We start from the raw sequence: 21,104 nt of genomic DNA, 5'->3' as shown, positions 1-21,104 counted from the left end.
AGGTAGTATGAATAGTCCAATCAAGAAGATTTATTATTGCAAGCGCAAGCACAGCGCACTTTACAGGCAGGTATGTGTGTTAGACCGATCAACGAGGAAGGCGTATTCGGGTCTCGCGCTGATCGGAGCCTAGCAGTGAACGGGGTGAGGGAAGAATACATTTTGCCATTATTTAACATTTATTGCATATCGTGGCAAAATAAAACGAATAACAATAAGAGCAGAAGTAAAACAATGATTTGTTTTATCGCTGAAGAGAAATTTTTGACACAAAATCTTTGAAAAATCTCGTCTGTTGTTTGGCCCTTGATATGATATAGTAGACAATACTGTACAATTACGTTACATTGATAAATTGCACATGCACACAACCAAGTAACTTAAGAAGGAGAATATGTTAATTTCAAGGGGTCATCCTTTGTTGATGCATTTTTAACCGACTTCAGTAAAGGATGATGTTATTACCAAAAGAAATAGTTTATCTTACTGATGGAGATATCACATGTCTTGAAATATTCACCTATCAGGATTAGGGCTTGCAATCCGGATCCGAAATGTATCAAATTATTCGGATCTGGATCCGGATCCGCGGATCTTCCCATACATTTCAGATCCGTCGTGCAAACCCTAATCACGATATTGGCCCAAGGTCCAATTCCACGTTTTCGCTACATTGAAAACATTGTGGATCATTAGTGATGTTTAATTTTATAAAATTGCAAAATTTCAACCGGAGGATTGTTAGCGAAAAAAAAAATCCTTGTTGATTAGGATATGTTGTCAAGTTAGGGGAAGTGAGATTGGTTAGGGGAGGGAAAATTATTTTATATATTTGTCGGATCAGGAGCGGCCGGAATAGGAGACTGGGCGTTATCACGGGTTTCGGACATAGCGATGATTCGTTAGAACACGTTAGTAAAGTCAAACGCTTTATAAACTTTGATTTTAAACTTTTATTCGCACTAATACAATAAGAAATAACACTTGTTACAAAACGCAAGATATCGAGCTATGTTAAAACTATAGCTTATCGCAGTTAGGTATTTAGGTAACCTAGGTATAGTGGAAACCGACAAGTCTCTTGGCGAGCACGTGTACTTCGCACCGAATGCTAAATCAGAATGTCCACCCATGGCGGTTCCATTCCACCACCTCGATACCGTTTCCCGCCAAGAGCCATGTCCAAGCAAAGGGGGAACCAATCAGAATCAAGTTATAAACCCAATGCTTGCGTTTCCGGTGTACCAACATAACAATTATAATCGAGAACCAATCAGAAAATAGAACGATCGGAAACAGTTTACAATTTGGCCAACTTAACTCTAAATCAAAGTTTCCATTTCAATTAACACGAGCCAATCAGAATAAAGCAAGAACGAAAACAGTGTACAGGTTGGCCAACTTAGTTTTACACAACCAATCAGAATAAATAACAGCCGGAAACACGCGTACAGGCAGGCCAACATAACGTTATTTAAATTAAGATTTAAACAAGGTATTGCAAGTAAGAAAATTAAATGATTTATGATAACTGTCAACAGGTGTCGCTACCAGTGATCATCGATCGAACATTTATAATCTAAACGGATTGTTTACATGAAGCTACCCGCTTTCTTTTTTTTTTTTGACAAACACAAATGAAAATAATAATAAACATCATTGCAAACTGGTGGCGCCGCCATCACAATTCGACATATTTATCTGGCTTCCTTACTTCAGAAAACGGAACCTTAAAAAGATAATACGTAATTTTTTAGGTTTCCGTACCTCAAAATGGAGAAACGGAACCCTTAAAGGATCACTCGTGCATCTGTCTGCCTGTCTGTCTGTCTGTCCGACCATCCCCCCCCCCTTTATCTCCGAAACTACTGGGTCTAAAAATTTGAAAATTTTGAAATGCGCAGTCTTTATTCTTTATTCTTTATTCTTTATTATATTGCAGTCATGTTCATGTTACATTAGGTGTTACGATTTGAGAATGGTAGGTACATGACACCCTGTAAGGGCACTCAATATTTCTTAAGTCTAGGTAAGTATATGCATGCATCTTATATCAATAGCAATAAAATCTATTCATAATTTTGTACTTTATCGACCTTTATGTAGTATTCAATGTCACTCCTTTTATGAGAATAGTAAGAAATTATGAATTATCATGCTAATTAATATTAAATATAGATGTCCAGGTTAATATATAAATAAATTCAAACAATAAGCAATATGGTCACATTAATTAGTTATTATGTCGTTTTTAGAGTGCATAAATGTCGATAAATGTTTACAATAATATTTTAATAGAACTTAATTAGTTTAATATGGGTAAGTACATAGCATAGCATTATTACAATGTTTGGTCATTTAAAAATTCGTCTATTGTATAGTATGATTTTTCTAGAAGAAGCTTTTTAAGCGTATTTTTAAACTTTTTGTCGCACGGTTCCTGTTTTATACTGTTGGGGAGTTTATTTGTAATTATAATACATTGGTACAAGGGCCCCTTTCTGCACATAGTTAATTTGGTATTTGGTATGGCTAGCTGATTTTTAGACCTACTATTAGTTTTACATACTTCTCCTTTGGTTTTAAACAATTCCGAGTGGTTTCTAACAAAAAGTGCAGACTCAAGTATATATATACACGGTAACGTAAGTAATCTGTGTTTTACGAAATGCGGACGACTGCTGTTTGGTATACGTGTGTTTGTCATAATACGGACGCACTTCTTTTGCATTATAAACAAATCATTGGCGTCAGTGCTTGGGTACCTCCAGTCAAGCGTGAGTCGGACTTAATGGACAGAACGCGAGTCCTACTCGCACTTGGCCGGTTTTTATTATAGATGTATCGAACGTTTTGGTGTTAAATGAGGTTTTTATGGATATAGACGTTATAAAAGGTGTCATATAGTTTTAGGGCCGATGCAGACGGACTGCAATCCGACTGCAACTTGTATGGGAACTGCACGCCGACTGCACGCCAACTGCAACGTCGGCGTGCAGTTCCCATACAAGTTGCAGTCGGGTTGGTCCGTCTATACCGGCCCTTAGTGTCACTAGTGCTAGTTAATATCTAGTGATTTGCTCTCATTAGCTTTGGTTCTAAATTAGTAGATAATTTTGCTGTATTTAGTTCGGTAGCAAATGTTATTGAAAATTAGGTTACATTTTCTTTTTGATTTTAATGTCCAAGGGTTATGTTTAGGGTTCCGTACCAAAAAGATACAAAAGGAACCCTTATGGTGCGACTCTGTCCGTCTGTCCGTCCATCTGTCACGTCGCTAAATATCTCGAGAACTACTGAAGCTATCGATTTGAAATTTAGAATAGTCATGAACAACGCTAACCCAAACACATTGGACGTGTAATTTTTTTTCTTTTATTGTTCTTGGCATTGTAATATCTTGTGACATAGCTATATCATAAAGTTTACGTAATATCACGTTTTATAAACCTAGTCACATCGAGTCACGAAACGTCATTAAATCAAGTCGAATGAGCCTCCAGACAAAACCGAGTCACATAATCCTTAACTACTTAACTCTTTCATTAAACAAGTTGGCATGAAAGAGCGAATAGGAATAACCTCGTGAATCTCGTGATGGAAGCTTGCCGGATTAATGGTTAACACCTTTTTAAGTTTAATGAAGTGGTTTTTATTCATGTGTTTTTGTTCCGTGGGTTTGTTTGGGACTTGGCGTTTTTATCATATCGTGTAACGTAACGACATATATGCAATGACAGCGAGATTTAAATGTATGGAGCTGTACAGCGCCATCTCGTTTGTTACCTGTCAAATTCGACGAAATTGTCGTAGATTTTACGCATCTACTCAATTAATGCATCTTTGATATACTTTCACTCGTTCATTCACCGTTTTTTGCAATCGTTTGCGCCGTAGCGATCGATACGCTAAAGTCTCTCTGTCGCACTCATATGGAGGAGTTCGCTACGGCGCAAACGATTGGCATCTTGGATAGACCCTCTGCTCCTAGCCAAGGTAGCAATCGCTATCGCTACGACAACGAAACGCTTTGTGTCTCTCTATCACTTTCCCATATTAGTTCGCCAGTGACAGTTGCTTTTCGATCGCTACGGAGTGTAAGCGATTGGCATGTTGGCTAGGCTCTCTGACCTGTTTAATTTCCTGAATACACTCTCACTTACCCATTAAGGTTGCTGAAGAAAGTTACCAGTTTCAGCTAAAAGCGTACCGGTATTTACGAGACGTTATTTAATTAACTCAAGCCTTTTTTAACACCATAAGACATACATTTACATAATTAATTTAATTAATGGCTGTACGTGGCAGGTGACGTGGGTGCACAAGTGTGGTAATTAGTTATATAAGGTGTGTTGGATTTATTTAGATAGATACAAGTTATTTGGCTATAGCAATCCAGCGCGGGAATGCTGCCTGCGTGATGGGCACCCTACCAAGGGCTCAAAAATATGTTAGGCATTTTTAATAGCTTTTATTTTTATTTAGATTTTTAGCTTATGCGTGATTTTTTTTTTGATGTGATAACTTCTATAGCGGCACTTTGGGCACTTTTTGAGGTGGGGAAAAAATTATAAACTCGAGAGAGTAAGGACCGTAAGGACCGTAAGGACCACTCAATGACATAATTCAATAAAGCTACATCTTGATGAAATCGCTAATAAAACTGAACTCTAGTACTGGTGAATAAAACTCAAAATACCATGACCAAATATATTTAGATGCGAGGTCTGCAAGGTAACTTTACAATTTCTATTCGAATTTTAAACAAATAAAGCTACATCTTGATGAAGCTACGTCTTTATGTCGCACTATAGAGTTAGACCACGCTAAGATAGCAGCGATTTTGATAGCCCAGACATGTGTTTTATTTTAAACGCCAAACTTCTTTGAGAATATGACGTTTTAATAACATCCTGGGCTATCAAAATCCCTGCCAACTTAGATCAGTCTGATGGCTCCTCTACACGACGGGCCAGCGCCGGCCACTCCAAGGGACGCAGCCATACGGTAGAATGAGATAGCAATATCACTTACTCCCTCTAAGTGTAAGGCCTGAGTGGACGCTCGAGTTGGGCGTGCAGCGGTGCGGGGCGTGCGGCGTGCATGTTAAACAAATGCAAACGTATAGTAGCGGCCTTAGTGCACGCTGCTCAAATCACTTGTGAGCCCGACGCCACGCTGCACGCCCCGCCGAACGCTCCGCTTCGAGCGTCCACTCAGGCCTTACACTTAGAGGGAGTAAGTGATATTGCTATCTCATTCTACCGCATGGCTGCGTCCCTTGGAGTGGCCGGCGCTGGCCCATCGTATAGAGGAGCCATCTATCAAGATCCCGACGAATTGGGAGCCCTCTTTGAAGTCGGTAGATAAGCTATCCTGCCTAAAGTAGGTAAACAACAACACACCAATCCCTCAAAACGTGCGCAAAGCATCATTCAACGTTCATCTGGTTCCGTACACCGTGTTCATTTGTTTTCGGTAGGATAGATCCAGTAGAATTCGGTAGTTAAGTGACATTCGAAAACACATTCAATTCTTTACCTTATCTTTGTGGAATAAGATGAAAATTTGAACTGATTGTTTTGTGTGACGGGGCAGCGTGGCGAAACGCATGCAAATTTTAATACCATTTACCTGAGTCTTAGGTTGGTTGACTACGAAAACTAGGGAGCTATGGAATTTTAATTTTATAATCGATCTTAGCCTGCATAGAGTCCTCGAGGCCAATTCGGATGTGAAAATGATAATTTTTACATCTAAATGATTTCATGCATTGTTATCATTCGCACGTGCATCTCGCTCGTAATTGTCCTTACATGGATTAGTGCGAATGAGACGCCTGGGAAAATGAGAACAAAATTGGCTTCTCTACCAGAGTCAGGTAAGTATGTGTTGTTTTGCATAATACGCAATGAAGATTAGGTAAATAGAACTAAGGTATCATCGGTGCTAGTACACAATAGCTCACGTGTTTAAAGAGTTCACAAATTATGTTTTTGAATGATTAACGAAATTAATAGGCTATAGAAAAACGTGACTGCTCAAACATATTTCTAAGCGTTTAAAGGAATGAAATAAGGAATAGCTGGACGATACAAGAAAAAGTTGGATTTGTTACGACGTCACAGACGCTTTTTAACATAAGTCTCATGTCCTGAATACCAATAAAATAAAAAATAAATAAATAAGCTGATTTAGTTGAAGAAAACTATCCTATCCATATTATTCGTGACGAAGTAAGTAATCGCAGTTTCGAAATAAAACAAAGCACAAAATGTCCACAGTTTTAGTAGTCTCGCAATAGTTCAATCACACCCAACCGCACTAAATCCGAGACTAGATCAGCACTCTATTGACCCACCGTAGCACCAAGGGTATATGCTTATTTGTGACGTTATCTATGAAAAGGGACCTTATTGTCGATGGCGCTTACGTCATTATTAACGATGCTCCGATATAAATACAATGCCGCGCGACGCTGTGCGGCGTAAGCGCCATCGACAATAAGGTCCCTTTTCATAGATAATGCCCCATTTACTGTTTATATACAAAATAATCCGGACACCAACAGACCTTCCTTTTATAGGGCAGAGGTCTCAAAGACCCTAGAACAACATCTTATTGTATTTTTTTCTTGTACAGAATTTTTTGTACTATAGATTGGAGTTGAGGCTTGAATTGACGATTTTTTTCAGTCTTGCCCGTTAAAGGGCAATTTGCCAGACAAAAGAAATAAGATTTTTTTAAACGCACCTTACCGACTTAATTATGGGGTTAAAAATATTTTTTGGATCTGGAGTATCTTTTTTTTAAATCTACATATTTAAAAGAAGCCTAACTTTATCAATGAGACATGTCGGCTCCGGTTGGGCCTCTATATTACACAATTTCAATAAGTTTTACTAAACAACTAGACGAATTTCACAGTTTTAGACAGGGGTACCGCCAATATTGATTGAAAAACCCCAATATCAGTTACTGCATAACAGAATATCTCGAGTATCGTCAACAAACATTGAACTACAGTTTTAAATTAATCTAAGAATGTCCACAATTGTAGTTCTGCAACTGTTCAATCACACCCCACCGCACTCCTATGCTTATTCAGCACTGTTCCCACCGCAGCGCCGCACCGCAATTATGCCCTTGCGTTATAGTGTTTATATACTTACAACAGTTACAACTAGCGACCCGCCCCGGCTTCGCACGGGTTAACAAATTATACATAAACTTTTCTCTTGTATCACTCTATCTATTAAAAAAAAACGCATCAAAATCAGTTGCGTAGTTTTAAAGATCTAAGCATACATACAGACAAACAGACAGCGGGAAGCGACTTTGTTTTATACTATGTAGTGATATACAAAATCCTGACACTAGCACGGATCCTTCGGCCTGTCAAAAACAAGGAATATCTCACATGTGCAATGACTCATACCCCGCAACGGAGCTAGCAAAACCGTAGCATATGACAGTTTTGAGTCAGGGTTGGCGATTATGATGAACCATTTTGCTTTAACTTTATTGTATGTAAGGTTCATAAAATTTATCGAGAACCTTGTTGAACCTCTTCCGATATAACCCGGTTTAATTTACTGTCAAATAATATAAATTAACAGGTCAATGTCAAATTTGATGCGTTTCAATGTATCTGTTATTTTGTTTATAAAATCACGTTTTTTTTCGCTCTTCTTTCAAATATTAACATGGAATTTTCATTGCTTGAAAATATTGGTGTGTTTGAAAACAAAGAAATAATATTTTTTGTACTTTAGTTCATGCGTAGTAGTGATAACCCTGACGTACAACTGCTACAGATTTGCTAGCTCGGTTGCGAGGTATGCAATGAGAGACAAATTTAAAAATAATTCTTCATTATACTCTGTCACATCACACCCAAAGTGGGTGTAGAAAAAGGTGGCAATTTGAAAAATCTAGGCGCGATGAGTTGAATTCCAAAAGAAATTTTGGAATGTCGCGCCTTTTTCTACTGACAAAATGAGTGCGTTTCAATATAAATTAAGTAAGTAAAATAAAAAACTATTTTCTGGAATGCATTGAGTCTATTTCTGCTCTTTGATTTTTATGAAACGTTGAGTCGCATATTTCAAATGTGAAAACGCTCGAATTTTATTGACCTATTGATATTTTTTATCAGTCTCGTCTGTTATAAAACGCATTTCAATTTCTCTTTGTGCTTCGATCTTTGTACCGATACTTTTGGCATTGTAATTACTTTTTGTTTTAAATTTTCATTGTATCGTAAAAGTATTCTAGGTTATTACATCTGGAATAACTTCTAAAGTTTTGTTTTAAACTTACCACCATTTTAACGATATCTTAAAACTTGTTTATAATAACTTAGATCAGAAAAAACTTACAAGAACCAATATATGTATCACGAAGAAAGAAAAATGAATTGAAATTGCAATAAAACGACAATTATTTTGTTAAGTTATTTACGTCACAAAATTATTTAAATGAAAAGAACGATTAATTTATCGACCATTTTTATTCAACAACTCAATTATGTGACCAAATAAATACTTATCTGCTTCCTTTCCCCAAGTGAAATCGATGTGGGTCCACATCTTATCTTTTATAGGCTTTATACAAACTAGATTTGGCAATAGTCTTCCAAGGTGGTGGACATCCTCCATCGTTGCCATCATGTCGTTTTCACCATATAAAATGGCTGCTTTGGTACTCACTTTCCTCAAATCATATTCTGGAGGATTAATTTCTCCATAAACAAGAACATTATTAGAGGGTCCGTAATCAAATTGAGCAAATTTTCCACTAAAATATATTTGATCGTAATGCTCTAAAGTTTTGCGTGAAATACCAGCGAAGTATTGAGCAAACAACAGTGGTATAAATTCTGATTCTATACCATTTGGATTGATACCAGTTATTATACCCACGGGGAAAATGGTACAAATCTTTTCTGTCAATTTTCCTAGAGTGCAAAATGATTCCATGAGCTTTTTATCTGCGTTACCATCAGCAAATATCTCATTGATCTGCAGTATTTTCAAGAATTTTTCAATAAGGGGGCCTGCTTTTGCTATAGTTGCTATACCAGGTCCTATATGATCTAAAAACACTACTGGAGCTAGAGCTATTAGTAATTCAACTTTCTCATTATATTCTGGCTTTAAAGATGCTAAAACAAAGAAGGATGTTGTTCCTTGTGAATGTGCAATTGCATTGAGTTTAGTTTGTTTAGTTTCTTTCAACACTCGATCGATCATCGCCGGCCAGTCGAACAAGCCCACTTGGTGAAAACTGAAGTCCCAGAAAGTCTCGTCTGTGTCTGGATTAAGACGAACATGCCTTCTTCCATATCGGTTGCCTCTTATATTACCAGCCCATACATCGTAGCCCTCGCGTGCCAGAGATATAGCCAAGGACTTATTACCTCTGAGGACCCAAGTGTTCGACGTGTCGCCTATTCCGTGCATCAAGAGTACCGGGTTTTTCTTCCCCGGTATGTGGAACAGCGTCAATATGTAGCCATCTTCAGTCACCACTTCAAATTCTTCAGCGTAAACACCACATTCGCGTGAAAATTCTGTGAAGTTCATTCGCTCTTTAGGTACTTTTGTAGAACTAATGTCACTGTGTTTAGATTCACTTGAAGGGAATATGAAAAGTGATATAATTTGAATTATAATCACAACTACACGCATTCTTAGCTATAAACAACGGTGCTATCTCGAGCCAGGCTAGTAAACTATACATCCGTATGACTAGACAATGAATTAATGAATAAAAGTGATGCATAAACTAAAATAATTAATTAACGCATTATTCATTAAGTAAGTAGGTACATTAAGTAAAAAGTGATCATTAGTGATTTCCGTTTTAATCTTAAAGTGATTAAAAATATTTCATTGCTTTGGATTACGAGTATAAGACTCGACTGATTGTTCAAGCATTTGTAGACCTTATTTTAATAGCAATAAGGTTTATCAAATAGTAATTGAATGTGTTGCTGTATGTAAACATCCAAAAATTAGGAGCTTAATACTCGTGCTCGACAAATATTTGCTCTCACCTGTATTTCGACCGTTAGCTCCGTAGACAGGGTTACCAACCAAGTTATCTGCGTTATAATCTTGTTGTTCTATCCTTTCGGCACCCCAGAGTTTCAGAAGGTATTCATTAGCTAGAGCCACGCCCATGTAGTTATACCTAGGGGAGAGTGGAGAAATTCCAGACAGCAGGTAACAGCGGACGTTTCATGTATTGGACGATACGGATGTATGTTGAACTACCTGTAAACTTCGTTCGCGAGATCTTTAGGGCTTTGAAATTGTTAAGTAATATAGGTACACTTTATTATACTAATATGTGTTTCTTTTTTACCAATTTGGGTATAACTTTCATATTTTTAACAAGATATTTTATTGTAGGTAACTACTTACTTAGGTACTCGTACATACCATAACGCACCGCGGTTGTTGCTCCATTTAGGGTTCTAGCTAAATTGGTTGTTCAATACTTACGCTATAGAATTTCCAATTTAGCAAGAACCCTAAATGGCATATCAATCCCGTGTGGTGAATGTACATGGTACCACGTTATTTTCGGTCCCAATATTTAGAGACAAACCAAAGAAAGTCTGCAGCGCTAGATTAAAAGTAGTTTTTAAAAATCAGTATGCGACAACACCACAGAAAATGGATTAAATAGTCTTGATACTTGTGAAATTTGTACCATATTTACCGTCTATGAAAAAATTAAGCTGTATGCACAGCTTAATTTTTATGGTAAAATAAATTTCATTCCAACAATAGATGTCACTATTAATATGTAGACATATACTAATATTGATAAATAATATTGGGAGAATGTGACATTTGGCTTCATCAAAATTAATAAGCTTTTGTAATATCCGCGACGGCGGTAAATAGGCACAGAGGGCCTACCGCGAACACCGAAGTTCTCAATATGCGAGCATCTTTCTCTTTTACTCCCATTAAGGCGTAATTAGATTGACAGAGAAATTGCCCGCAATTTGCGAACTGAAGTTTTCGGAAAAACGAAATAAACCATTAAAACAATAAACATATATTAAAAATTAATTTTAGCTTTAACTAGTAGGTACCCATGCCGTGAGCATAAGCATGGAGGTTGTGGGTTCGAGCACAAAACCCGGCTAGTACCAATGAGTTTCTCGAAATGTTAGAGGAAGTTCAGGTTGGACTGTAGCAAAGGGGGGGCTGGGACTTAGATTTTTTTTTGACAAAGTGGTGTCATTATGACACTATTTTTAAATGATTGTAATGTGTATATCACGTCAAAATAAGCATCTTTTATTGGAAAAACTTTTCTCTAAAATAAAAAATGGCCGAGTTAGACGCCTCCAAAGATTGATATTTTTAAAGGGAGCTGGGACTTAGAAAATTTTCATTGAGAGTGGTGTCATTATGACATATATTTTAAATGATTTTAATGTATAGAACACATCGAAATAAGCAACTTTTACTTGGAAAACTTTTTACTAAAACTGAAAATGGCGGAGATAGAGCTTAAGGCAGGCCAGGCTTTTAAGGCAGGTCGGAGTAGGTACGACGACGAGCGAAGCGAGGAGGAGTGTTAGGTAGAACTGCGACCATACAGCGCGCGAGCCGAGCGAGCGAAGCGAGCGTGCCGCGGCAGCGGCCGGCGAAGCGCCAGAACCGACGTTTTTATAATAATACAATAAGTCCCAGCTCCCTTTAAAAACATCAATCTTTGGTCGCGTCTAACTCGGCCATTTTTTATTTTAGAGAAAAGTTTTTCCAATAAAAGATGCTTATTTTGACGTGATCTACACATTACAATCATTTAAAAATAGTGTCATAATGATACCACTTTGTCAAAAAAAATTCTAAGTCCCAGCCCCCCCTTTCGTACAGTCTGACCGAAGTTCATAAGTATGCCTATACCTATTAGGTGTGTTCAATTTGCTGTGAAACCTTAGTCTAAACCAATATTATATTATCTAAGTAGGTACATATGGTGAAGTATTAAGATGTTTCATTCCACTTACCCGTCATCAACTCCAAATTTTGTAAACATTGTCGTTTTTCAGCTTGAATCGCCTCGTGCTGACTTTTTACAAGTGTAAAATTATTCGTCATGCGGAAAAGTAACTCCCGCACGCCGGTTTTGTAAGGTTTCACCATGTTTATTCCGTTCATCACAAAACACAATGAATATTTAAACGATTTTGACAAACAGATACCATAGTGCATGACGTTTACTGACTGCTTAAAAAACATTGCCATATGTAGTTTTTTAATTCGATGTCAAATTATTGCGCTGCAGACTTTCTTTGGTTTGTCTCTAGTCACATTTTATCTGACTCCAGAGTAGTTACATACATAAATAAATATATTAAATTTCGTACTAGACCCAGACACACCCAGGATTTACCCTTCTGATCCTTTTAATGGCCTTGAAATAATAATTTAAATATTAAAGATAGGTACGCCGTACAACACCAGAATAAAAGGTAAAACATACACCACTTGCCTTCCACATCCGGACCGGATGTTCCGGCCCCGGACAATAGAGCCGGGTAAACACCCGGGTAATGTATTAACTTACTGTGTACCCGGGCAATATGCTTTTAAATATGCGCTTAGATTTTTCTGGAATTTATATAAATTTAATGTCGCTTTTGTTTCAAGACATTATTAATGGAGTGTGTAATTTATGTGTCTAGATAATGTCCGTATTTAAGAATTACATCGCTTAAAATTTAGATTTTTTTTTAATGGGCACAAACGGTACAATAATACTTACAGATATTAATATTATTCAATACATGAACCAATGAAGTTGCCACTAACTACTAACACGTATACAAAAAATAAACAACGGAATAACAATATCCACAGAACAAACATTTGTCGGCATTAATAATGAATTTAAAAATAAAAGATATTAATGGGGAAAAAATTGAGTTAAATTTAAAATATTCTAAGCATTAAGTATTCAAAGTACTAAGAACCTCATACTTAAACTTAACTAACGGAATGTTAAACAATATCTGGGTGACCGAGCTTCGCTCGGAAAACATATAAAAACTCGAAAATGCGCGTTTTCCCAGAGATAAGACCTAGCTAGATCGATTTCTCGCCCCCGAAAACCCCCATATAGTAAATTTCATCGAAATCGTTAGAGCCGTTTCCGAGATCCCCGAAATATATATATATATATATATATGTATGTATATATATATATATAAATATATATAAATAAATATATAAATAAACAAGAATTGCTCGTTTAAAGGTATTAGATAGATAGATAGATATCAATGTGTGAGAAAATATTATTATTTTATTACACTTGAAGGAATTTGCTTTGTATTTTTTTCGCGTAAAGGGGATGTGAAAGAGTTTGTGATGTCGTGTGTTCAAACGAGGAGTTCTGAAGTTAATTTTATTTATTAAATAAGGGGAGTCAATATGATTTGTTAAAATTTTATATAAATAGTTTGATCCTTTAATGTGCGCCGACCTTCGAGCGAAACCAAATTTCCGACGTTTGGCGGTTGATTTTTCTTTGCGAGTGTGATGGAAAACGGCTGTCGTGAACCTATACCTCGTTTCTAAAATTTCCCCCGTTGCAATTGTGCAACGGGGGAAATTTTAGAAACATTTTTGTGTACATTGGTACAGTCGCCATCAGATATATCGCAGCTGCCAAGGCGCTCACAAATATCTGAACACGTCTCTATTGTCAAGGCGTTAAAGTGCTTGTTCACATATTTTTGAGCACCTTGACCGTTCCAATTTATCTGATGGCGACTGTACTATTATAGCTACAAACAGCACTTTATAATGAACGAGTTCATTACTTAGGTACTAACGTGTCATTATCATTACTTTGTAGACATACCTGCGACCACAATACCCCAGTGTAAAGTTCGCTGTTGCCTGTTACTAACACTTGAACTTTCTAGCAATAGGGATGCTTCACGAGATTCTTTTAATTATGTGGGATAAAAAAAATACATCATTTATTCCTTACTTTAGCGGACTAGGTTGTTTACCTATGCGTCTTTTGGTATTGTTTTCTTTTATTGAGGTGTGCAATACTAATAATACTCTTTGTATTTGTATTGTATTGAACTCGGCGCTGTCGACTGGACAGAAACGGCTTTGGAGTTTGGATATGATGGTTTTTAGTGTCGAAGGCTAAGATCCATTTTGGGTCGCTGCGCCACAGCAGTAAGTAAGCAAGTACCTACATAAATAAGTATTTAATTATTTATACCTACGAATAAGTTCATCAAAAATAGCAAACTCTATAATTAAAAAAAAAATTGTTTGTAGTTTACACAAATATGGTTTCTATTAATTATGTTCGCCATATTGTATAAAAATATATAAACGTGTAATGTAGTGTTAGCGATAGATTTATATAATCACATTTAAAGTTGTAATATACATCGATAAAAATATGTTTGAACTAATCCCAACTTTTTATTTAAATTTTTGAAACCCCGTATGAAATTCCTCGTAATTTCCCAGCTTTTGTTATTTCCCGGCTTCTAAAAATATTCTATTCCATTGTATTGTGGCCTCCAAAAATAAAACGCTTTGTAAAGCGCATTCATGTTTATTTCAGACCAATTAGCCCAATTATGTGTTTTTCTATAGAATTATCCTATTAAAATTGAATTATCATATTAAAATGGAAGCTTACAGGAATAAGCTTCAATTTTCAGAACTGTTCGGATTTCCATTTTAAAAGTCATTGAAAATAATTTACAAACAATGTGAATTAATGGGATGAATTTAATACAAAACACCTGTAAAGAAAAACCACAACGTGTATTATGTACAGAACATTAATTAAATTAAGTGTTAAGTACATTCGAATCGAGACTGCACCAGCGTTAATGCTAAATCAGTATTTGCTATACTGGCTGCTGCCGACTGCTTTGCTGCGGGAATCGATAAAATAATACAAATGTAATTACTGAATAATTTTACGGTTTAGACTCACTTGTTTTAAGTCACTCGCGCGACATGTTGTTGGGGATTGGAACCGGTTTTTTGCAAAAACATCGAAATAACCATATTGTTCGAATTATTTTATACTCGAAATGTAGGACTCAGTTATGTGTTTAGGTAACGACTTCGTATTATTAGATTGCCCAATTAGAAATGAAGTAATTAGCAAAGAACGAAAAAATACCGTTTCCGTTCCCATACAAAAAATACCGGTATCCGATCCCCTAAACCGTAAAATTATTCAATCTTTAGTTTAGTTTAGTTTAGTTAGTTTAAATTCGAATATAATTACTTTTTGACGTTTCCTGTGATATTGCTGTACATTACCGCTGCATTGCAGTCTTGATCCGAATGTAACCTTAAGAGCCCCCTCTTAGAAAGATTTAAGAATTATTTGCGGCGTTTGCGGTAGAGACCCTAAGGGCCGTGGAGCAGCGACGCCCATATCCTTTCCAAGGAAATTAAAAAAAAAAAACTTGAGACCTTGGGTGATCCTAGTGGCTTATTTCTAGGTCAACGAATAGGCATAGCCACCGAGCGGGGTATAGCCAGCCTCATGGGCACCCTTCCGCAGGGCACAGACTTGGGGAACCTTTCATAGATGGATATTTTTTCTATTGTTGTTTAATTTTTAAGTACGTTTATTTAAAATGTTAGTTTAGTTTTGCAGATAGTTTTAATTTTAAGCGCTGGTGGCCTAGCGGTAAGAGCGTGCGACTTGCAATCCGAAGGTCGCAGGTTCAAACCCCGGCTCGTACCAATGAGTTTTTCGGAACTTATGTATTAAATATCATTTGATATTTACTAGTCGCTTTTTGGTGAAGGAAAACATCGTGAGGAAACCGGAATAATCCCAATACGGGCCTAGTTTACCCTCTGGGTTGGAAGGTCAGATGGCAGTCACTTTCGTAAAAACTAGTGCCCACGCCAATTACTGGGATTAGTTGCCAAGCGGACCCCAGGCTCCCATGAGCCGTGGCAAAATGCCGGGACAACGCGAGGCAGATGATGATGGTAGTTTTAATTTTAGATTACTTTTGTTAAAAATACATATTATGTTAAAGAATTAAAAATAATACATTTTCAAATCCTATCCTCGTCCCTAGGCCGCGGCAAAAAAGGTGACTTTGTGACGCAAACACGAAGGAAAGTGGGCATGCCGCTTTTTAGAAGCAACTTAGTAATTTATCTTAGCTGCTTAGGTTGCCCTTTTTGTTTTTGCCTTTGCCTTTTTAATTAGTTTCTTGCCGAGTTAAGATTTAAAAAAGCTTATTTTTAGGGTTCCGTAGCCAAATGGCAAAAAACGGAACCCTTATAGATTCGTCATGTCTGTCTGTCTGTCCGTCTGTCCGTCTGTCCGTCTGTCCGTCTGTCCGTCCGTATGTCACAGCCACTTTTCTCCGAAACTATAAGAACTATACTGTTGAAACTTGGTAAGTAGATGTATTCTGTGAACCGCATTAAGATTTTCACACAAAAATAGAAAAAAAACAATAAATTTTTGGGGTTCCCCATACTTCAAACTGAAACTCAAAAATTTTTTTTTCATCAAACCCATACGTGTGGGGTATCTATGGATAGGTCTTCAAAAATGATATTGAGGTTTCTAATATCATTTTTTTATAAACTGAATAGTTTGCGCGAGAGACACTTCCAAAGTGGTAAAATGTGTGTCCCCCCCCTGTAACTTCTAAAATAAGAGAATGATAAAACTAAAAAAAATATATGATGTACATTACCATGTAAACTTCCACCGAAAATTGGTTTGAACGAGATCTAGTAAGTAGTTTTTTTTTTATACGTCATAAATCGCCTAAATACGGAACCCTTCATGGGCGAGTCCGACTCGCACTTGGCCGCTTTTTTTGGTATGGCGTTACGGTTTGCGTTGTTATAATTATTTTATGCAGAACCTTCGCTAACGCTTCGCTCATTATTTCTGAATGGGGTTGGCCGGTCGAAGTATTTAGCAGATGGCGCCATCATAAGCTTGCCCTGTCAATCCCTAGAACTGTGTCAATTTTTTGTTTTTTATTGCCCTGGATGCCAGCCCTTTAAGCCAAATCTCATAGAAAAATAGACAAGTTATGATGGCGCCATCTATGCAAACCTTTGACAGTTGCCAACCCCATTAAAATACAATAGGTACTTCCAATGACATTGGACTCTCAGGCCGCGTAGCCAACATGCCAATCGTTAACGCTCCGTAGCGAACGAAACGCAACTGTCACTGTCACACTAATAAGGAAGAGTGATAGAGAGACACAAAGCGATTCGATAGCGAAGCGCAAGCGATAATATTGTCTCCTTGGCTAGGCCGCATGATTTTAGTTGAACATTTGATATTATCTTCTGATTCTTTCACATTTCAAACCTGTGTTTGAGATTGACAAACACCTTCCTAGGAAAAATAAACAGAAATAAATACACTGTCGAGAATAAGACCCCAGAAAAGCAATCGCATTTCGATGTTCAAACCTGTCATTTTAATTTAGCCGCATCTCAGACTTCTCCATTTTTTTGTTATTCATCTCAAACCTTTTAATAAAATTACCATAAACATAAAAAGACAAATTCAGTGCACCGCGGCAGGGGGATTGGGTCGTAAATTTTCATAAAAAAATGCGGCGCATTAGAAGATTGTTGGGAGAAAGTTATGTATTTTGAAATCTGTTTTATGTATTGTCAGATCGTGCGCGACTTTGTACCTAAAACTCGTGAAAAAAGGAAGTCATGGGTAGGGCGACTGCTGTACCGCGGTATTCGGAAATTAATTTATTGTTTTTAATTAATTATTAATGTTTTTAATTTTAATTTATTGTAAATTTTATTGTATGTATATACGGACTTAATTTGTTATTGCATTATTTTTTGAATTGATATTTAATTGAAGTTTTATATACCTACTATGAAATCATTAATTGTAATGCACTTGAATCCCATTGTAAATATGAACCCATGTTGACAGTGTATGATCAGTACCAATAAATAAATCTATCTATCTATCTAAGATCCGTCTAGAGAAGAGAACGATACGATATGCACTAGATACCTGGTAGTTTAGATTTCAACTAGATATCTTTTGCAGCTCAATTCGAGCAACCAATGTCACTTTTACGTTAAATTATCGTAGTAAGATCGTTTCAAAATTGTTTTGAGATCTAAAAATACACAACGAGACGTTTTAGACATATTGTGGAAATCGTTCAAGAGTATCTCCAGAATCGCGGAAATGTCAAATTTGACAGGCTAGATCTTAAAAATATCATTGTCGTATCTTGGTGATGTCTAATAGATATCTAGTACAAAATCCGAATCGGGCCCCTAGTTATTCTAGACACTACATAGTACCTAATTGGCCTTTCCTAACAAATCAGAAAGAAATAAGTCTTATCGTTACGAGTGGCTAGTTACTATGTAGTGGCCAATAACTAGCACCTGCCAGGGTATATTGAAACAGAGTCTATTGAGAATGAGAGGGGACCTAGAACCGAATATGTGTTTAGACTATTAGATGAAAGTGATAGAATATGGTAAATAACTTCACTAGGCTATAAATGAATTTATGAACAGATCTAACAGAAACCACATGAAACGAAATGCCAAGTCAAATTAACTCTTTGAACTATGTTTAATTATTTATTTGGAAACTTAACATCAAAGTAATACAACTTTGACGTATTACACTCTATTACTTAGGTACTTACATAAATCCTGGTAACTTATTAAAGTTGAATTACTGTGAATACCGCCAAACCTGATATTATTTGATCAGGTGAAATATGCAAGGTAGGTAATATATATTCTGATATTTCACTGTGGAGTTTGTTAAATACGCTCGAAAGTTGTAAGGTGCTTTGAGATAACTCCAATTTATTTTAAACTAGCGACCCGCCCCGGCTTCGCACGGCTTAACAAATTATAGGTACATAAACTTTCCTCTTGAATCACTCTATCTATTAAAAAAAAACGCATCAAAATCCGTTGCGTAGTTTTAAAGATCTAAGCATACATATGGACAGACAGCGGGAAACGACTTTGTTTTATACTATGTAGTGATGCTGATGATAAATTATGTAGTTGTGAAACTGTAGATAATTTTTTAATGACTATAATATTGATCTCGAGAACGTATCAGTGTAAAAGACTTTTCCGTAGTTACTGAGAATATAGGTGACTATTATCAATTGTGAAATAGCCAATACCTACCGCATAGTAACGAAGATTATATAGACTGCCAAGCCGGATATGTCAGTAGCAATGTAAAGCAAACTAAAGTATGGTATCCCTAGGAAACGAACAAAAAGCAACGATGAAATGTAAACAAAAGAGTTTCACAGATAGGGTATAAAACATGTATAAAATGACACGCGATTTTCGAACAATTCAAACGTAGTGTTGCTAACCCGCGATTTTTCAAATATGCCGTCTTTTTCTACTGACAAGATATGCTTGACCAACTATACATATGTAGTAAGTAAGTATTGTATGTAGTAGCTTATACAGCGAGTTCGGCATTTAGATAATGTGATTATAGAAAGAACTGTATTCAACGCAGTATTCAACGTAAGTACAAAATACAGCGCAGAAGTTTTGGCTTTGAACAATGGAAATAATAAATACTTAGTTATTTACTTATTCCCATTCTGTGCTGGTAGGAACGGTATCAAAATGTTCCCATCTGTGACTTAACCTAGCCAAGCTGCATTTGAGACTAAACTATGCGACAGGGAGCTACTAACGTTTAGATCTGGCGAAATATTTGATTTATCTATTTTAAAAACCACTAAGTACCAGAATATTATTAATATCGACAAAGAGATAGTGGTGTGTTTTAACGACTTATATGTATGTTTTAAATTTTTGTCGTACAGAACACACTATGGCAGTTTATTTTTAGGGTTCCGTACCTCAAAAGGAAGAAACGGAACCCTAATACCTCGTCTGTCTGTCCGTCCGTCTGTCATAGCCTATTTTCTCCGCAACTACTGGACCAATTAAGTTGAAATTTAGCACGCATATGTAAGTTTGTGACGCAAAGATGGACGTGAAATGTAAATAAATGAACTTTGGGGGGTAAATTAAAAAATTAAAAAATAAGTTTTTCAAACTATATCGTGTTACATATTAAATGAAAGAGCTCATTGTAAGAATCTTTTATAATTTGAGGATAAATAGTTTAGCAGTTATTCAAGAAGATAGGCAAAAAATTACCACCCCCCCCCCCCCCCCCTTATCTCCGAAACTACTGGGTCTAAAATTATTTAAAAAAAAATACACAACATAGTTCTTTATCTATAGATGACAGGAAAACCTATTAGAAATGTCCAGTCAAGCGTGAGTCGGACTTAATGTACGGAACCCTTGGAACGCGAGTCCGACTCGCACTTGGCCGGTTTTTATGAATAAATTTAATTCATAAAATGACAATGAACTTTTTTGCAGCCGAGGTGTACGTAACAATACAATACAATACAAATCCTCTTTATTTCACAACCTCAGAATAAATGTACATGGAAACACAAATAATACATGAAGACAACAACACAACATGACAACATGAAGGTAACAATCTACGTCGATCTGGGGCCCATTTCTCGAAGGATATTAGACTAATATTATTAGTCCACGAACTGTCAAATCGTATGGGTTGCTATGACAACACACTAATAATATTAGACTAATGTCGTTTGAGAAATAGGCCTCTGGTTGCAAAATCCAGGTAAAGTTGACATCACGTAACTACATATAGTAATTGCTGGTTATTTCTACTTTAAATGATTGTATTTTTTGAATTAATCACAGAAAATAACTCCCAATCCCCATGCCTTGAAAACAACCTTTTCGTTGTAAGCTAATTATTTTTGGCTAATGGCAGACGTGGCTCACTACGCGATTTCGTCGCGTCGCTACAAGTACATGCAGCCCACACCATTTTTAGTGTCTAGCAGTAGTAGTTGCCGCGCACCGCTACGGAACGGACGCCTGCTCGTGCTTGCGCCACCTTGCGGTCATATCTATCGTACTTAATAGACACGTTTTGTTAGAGAGTAAACCTTCTGTACTTAGTATTATAGGTACTAT

At 36.6% G+C, this 21,104-nt stretch overlaps 1 protein-coding gene and 1 long non-coding RNA gene across 2 annotated transcripts in view; one reads left to right on the top strand and one right to left on the bottom strand.

Moving 5' to 3' along the window:
- Positions 1-21,104, top strand: part of LOC134656367 (uncharacterized) — a 335,518-nt gene that overhangs the window by 61,028 nt on the left and 253,386 nt on the right. The gene's annotated exons all lie outside the window — the stretch shown is intronic.
- Positions 8,499-9,624, bottom strand: LOC134656383 (lipase 1-like). The gene has a single exon (XM_063511899.1). The coding sequence runs from the start codon at positions 9,585-9,587 to the stop codon at positions 8,499-8,501; it is 1,089 nt and encodes a 362-aa protein (XP_063367969.1). The 5' UTR covers positions 9,588-9,624.

Source organism: Cydia amplana, chromosome 18 (assembly GCF_948474715.1).
Source record: "Cydia amplana chromosome 18, ilCydAmpl1.1, whole genome shotgun sequence".
Lineage (NCBI taxonomy): Eukaryota > Metazoa > Arthropoda > Insecta > Lepidoptera > Tortricidae > Cydia > Cydia amplana.
The sequence above is the reverse complement of the archived record's forward strand: the minus strand, read 5'-3'. Positions and strand labels throughout refer to the sequence as shown.

What these genes read in the sequence shown, in the direction of transcription:
- LOC134656383 (XM_063511899.1), bottom strand. Translation starts at nt 9,587, where the DNA reads ATGAACTTCACAGAATTTTCACGCGAATGTGGTGTTTACGCTGAAGAA.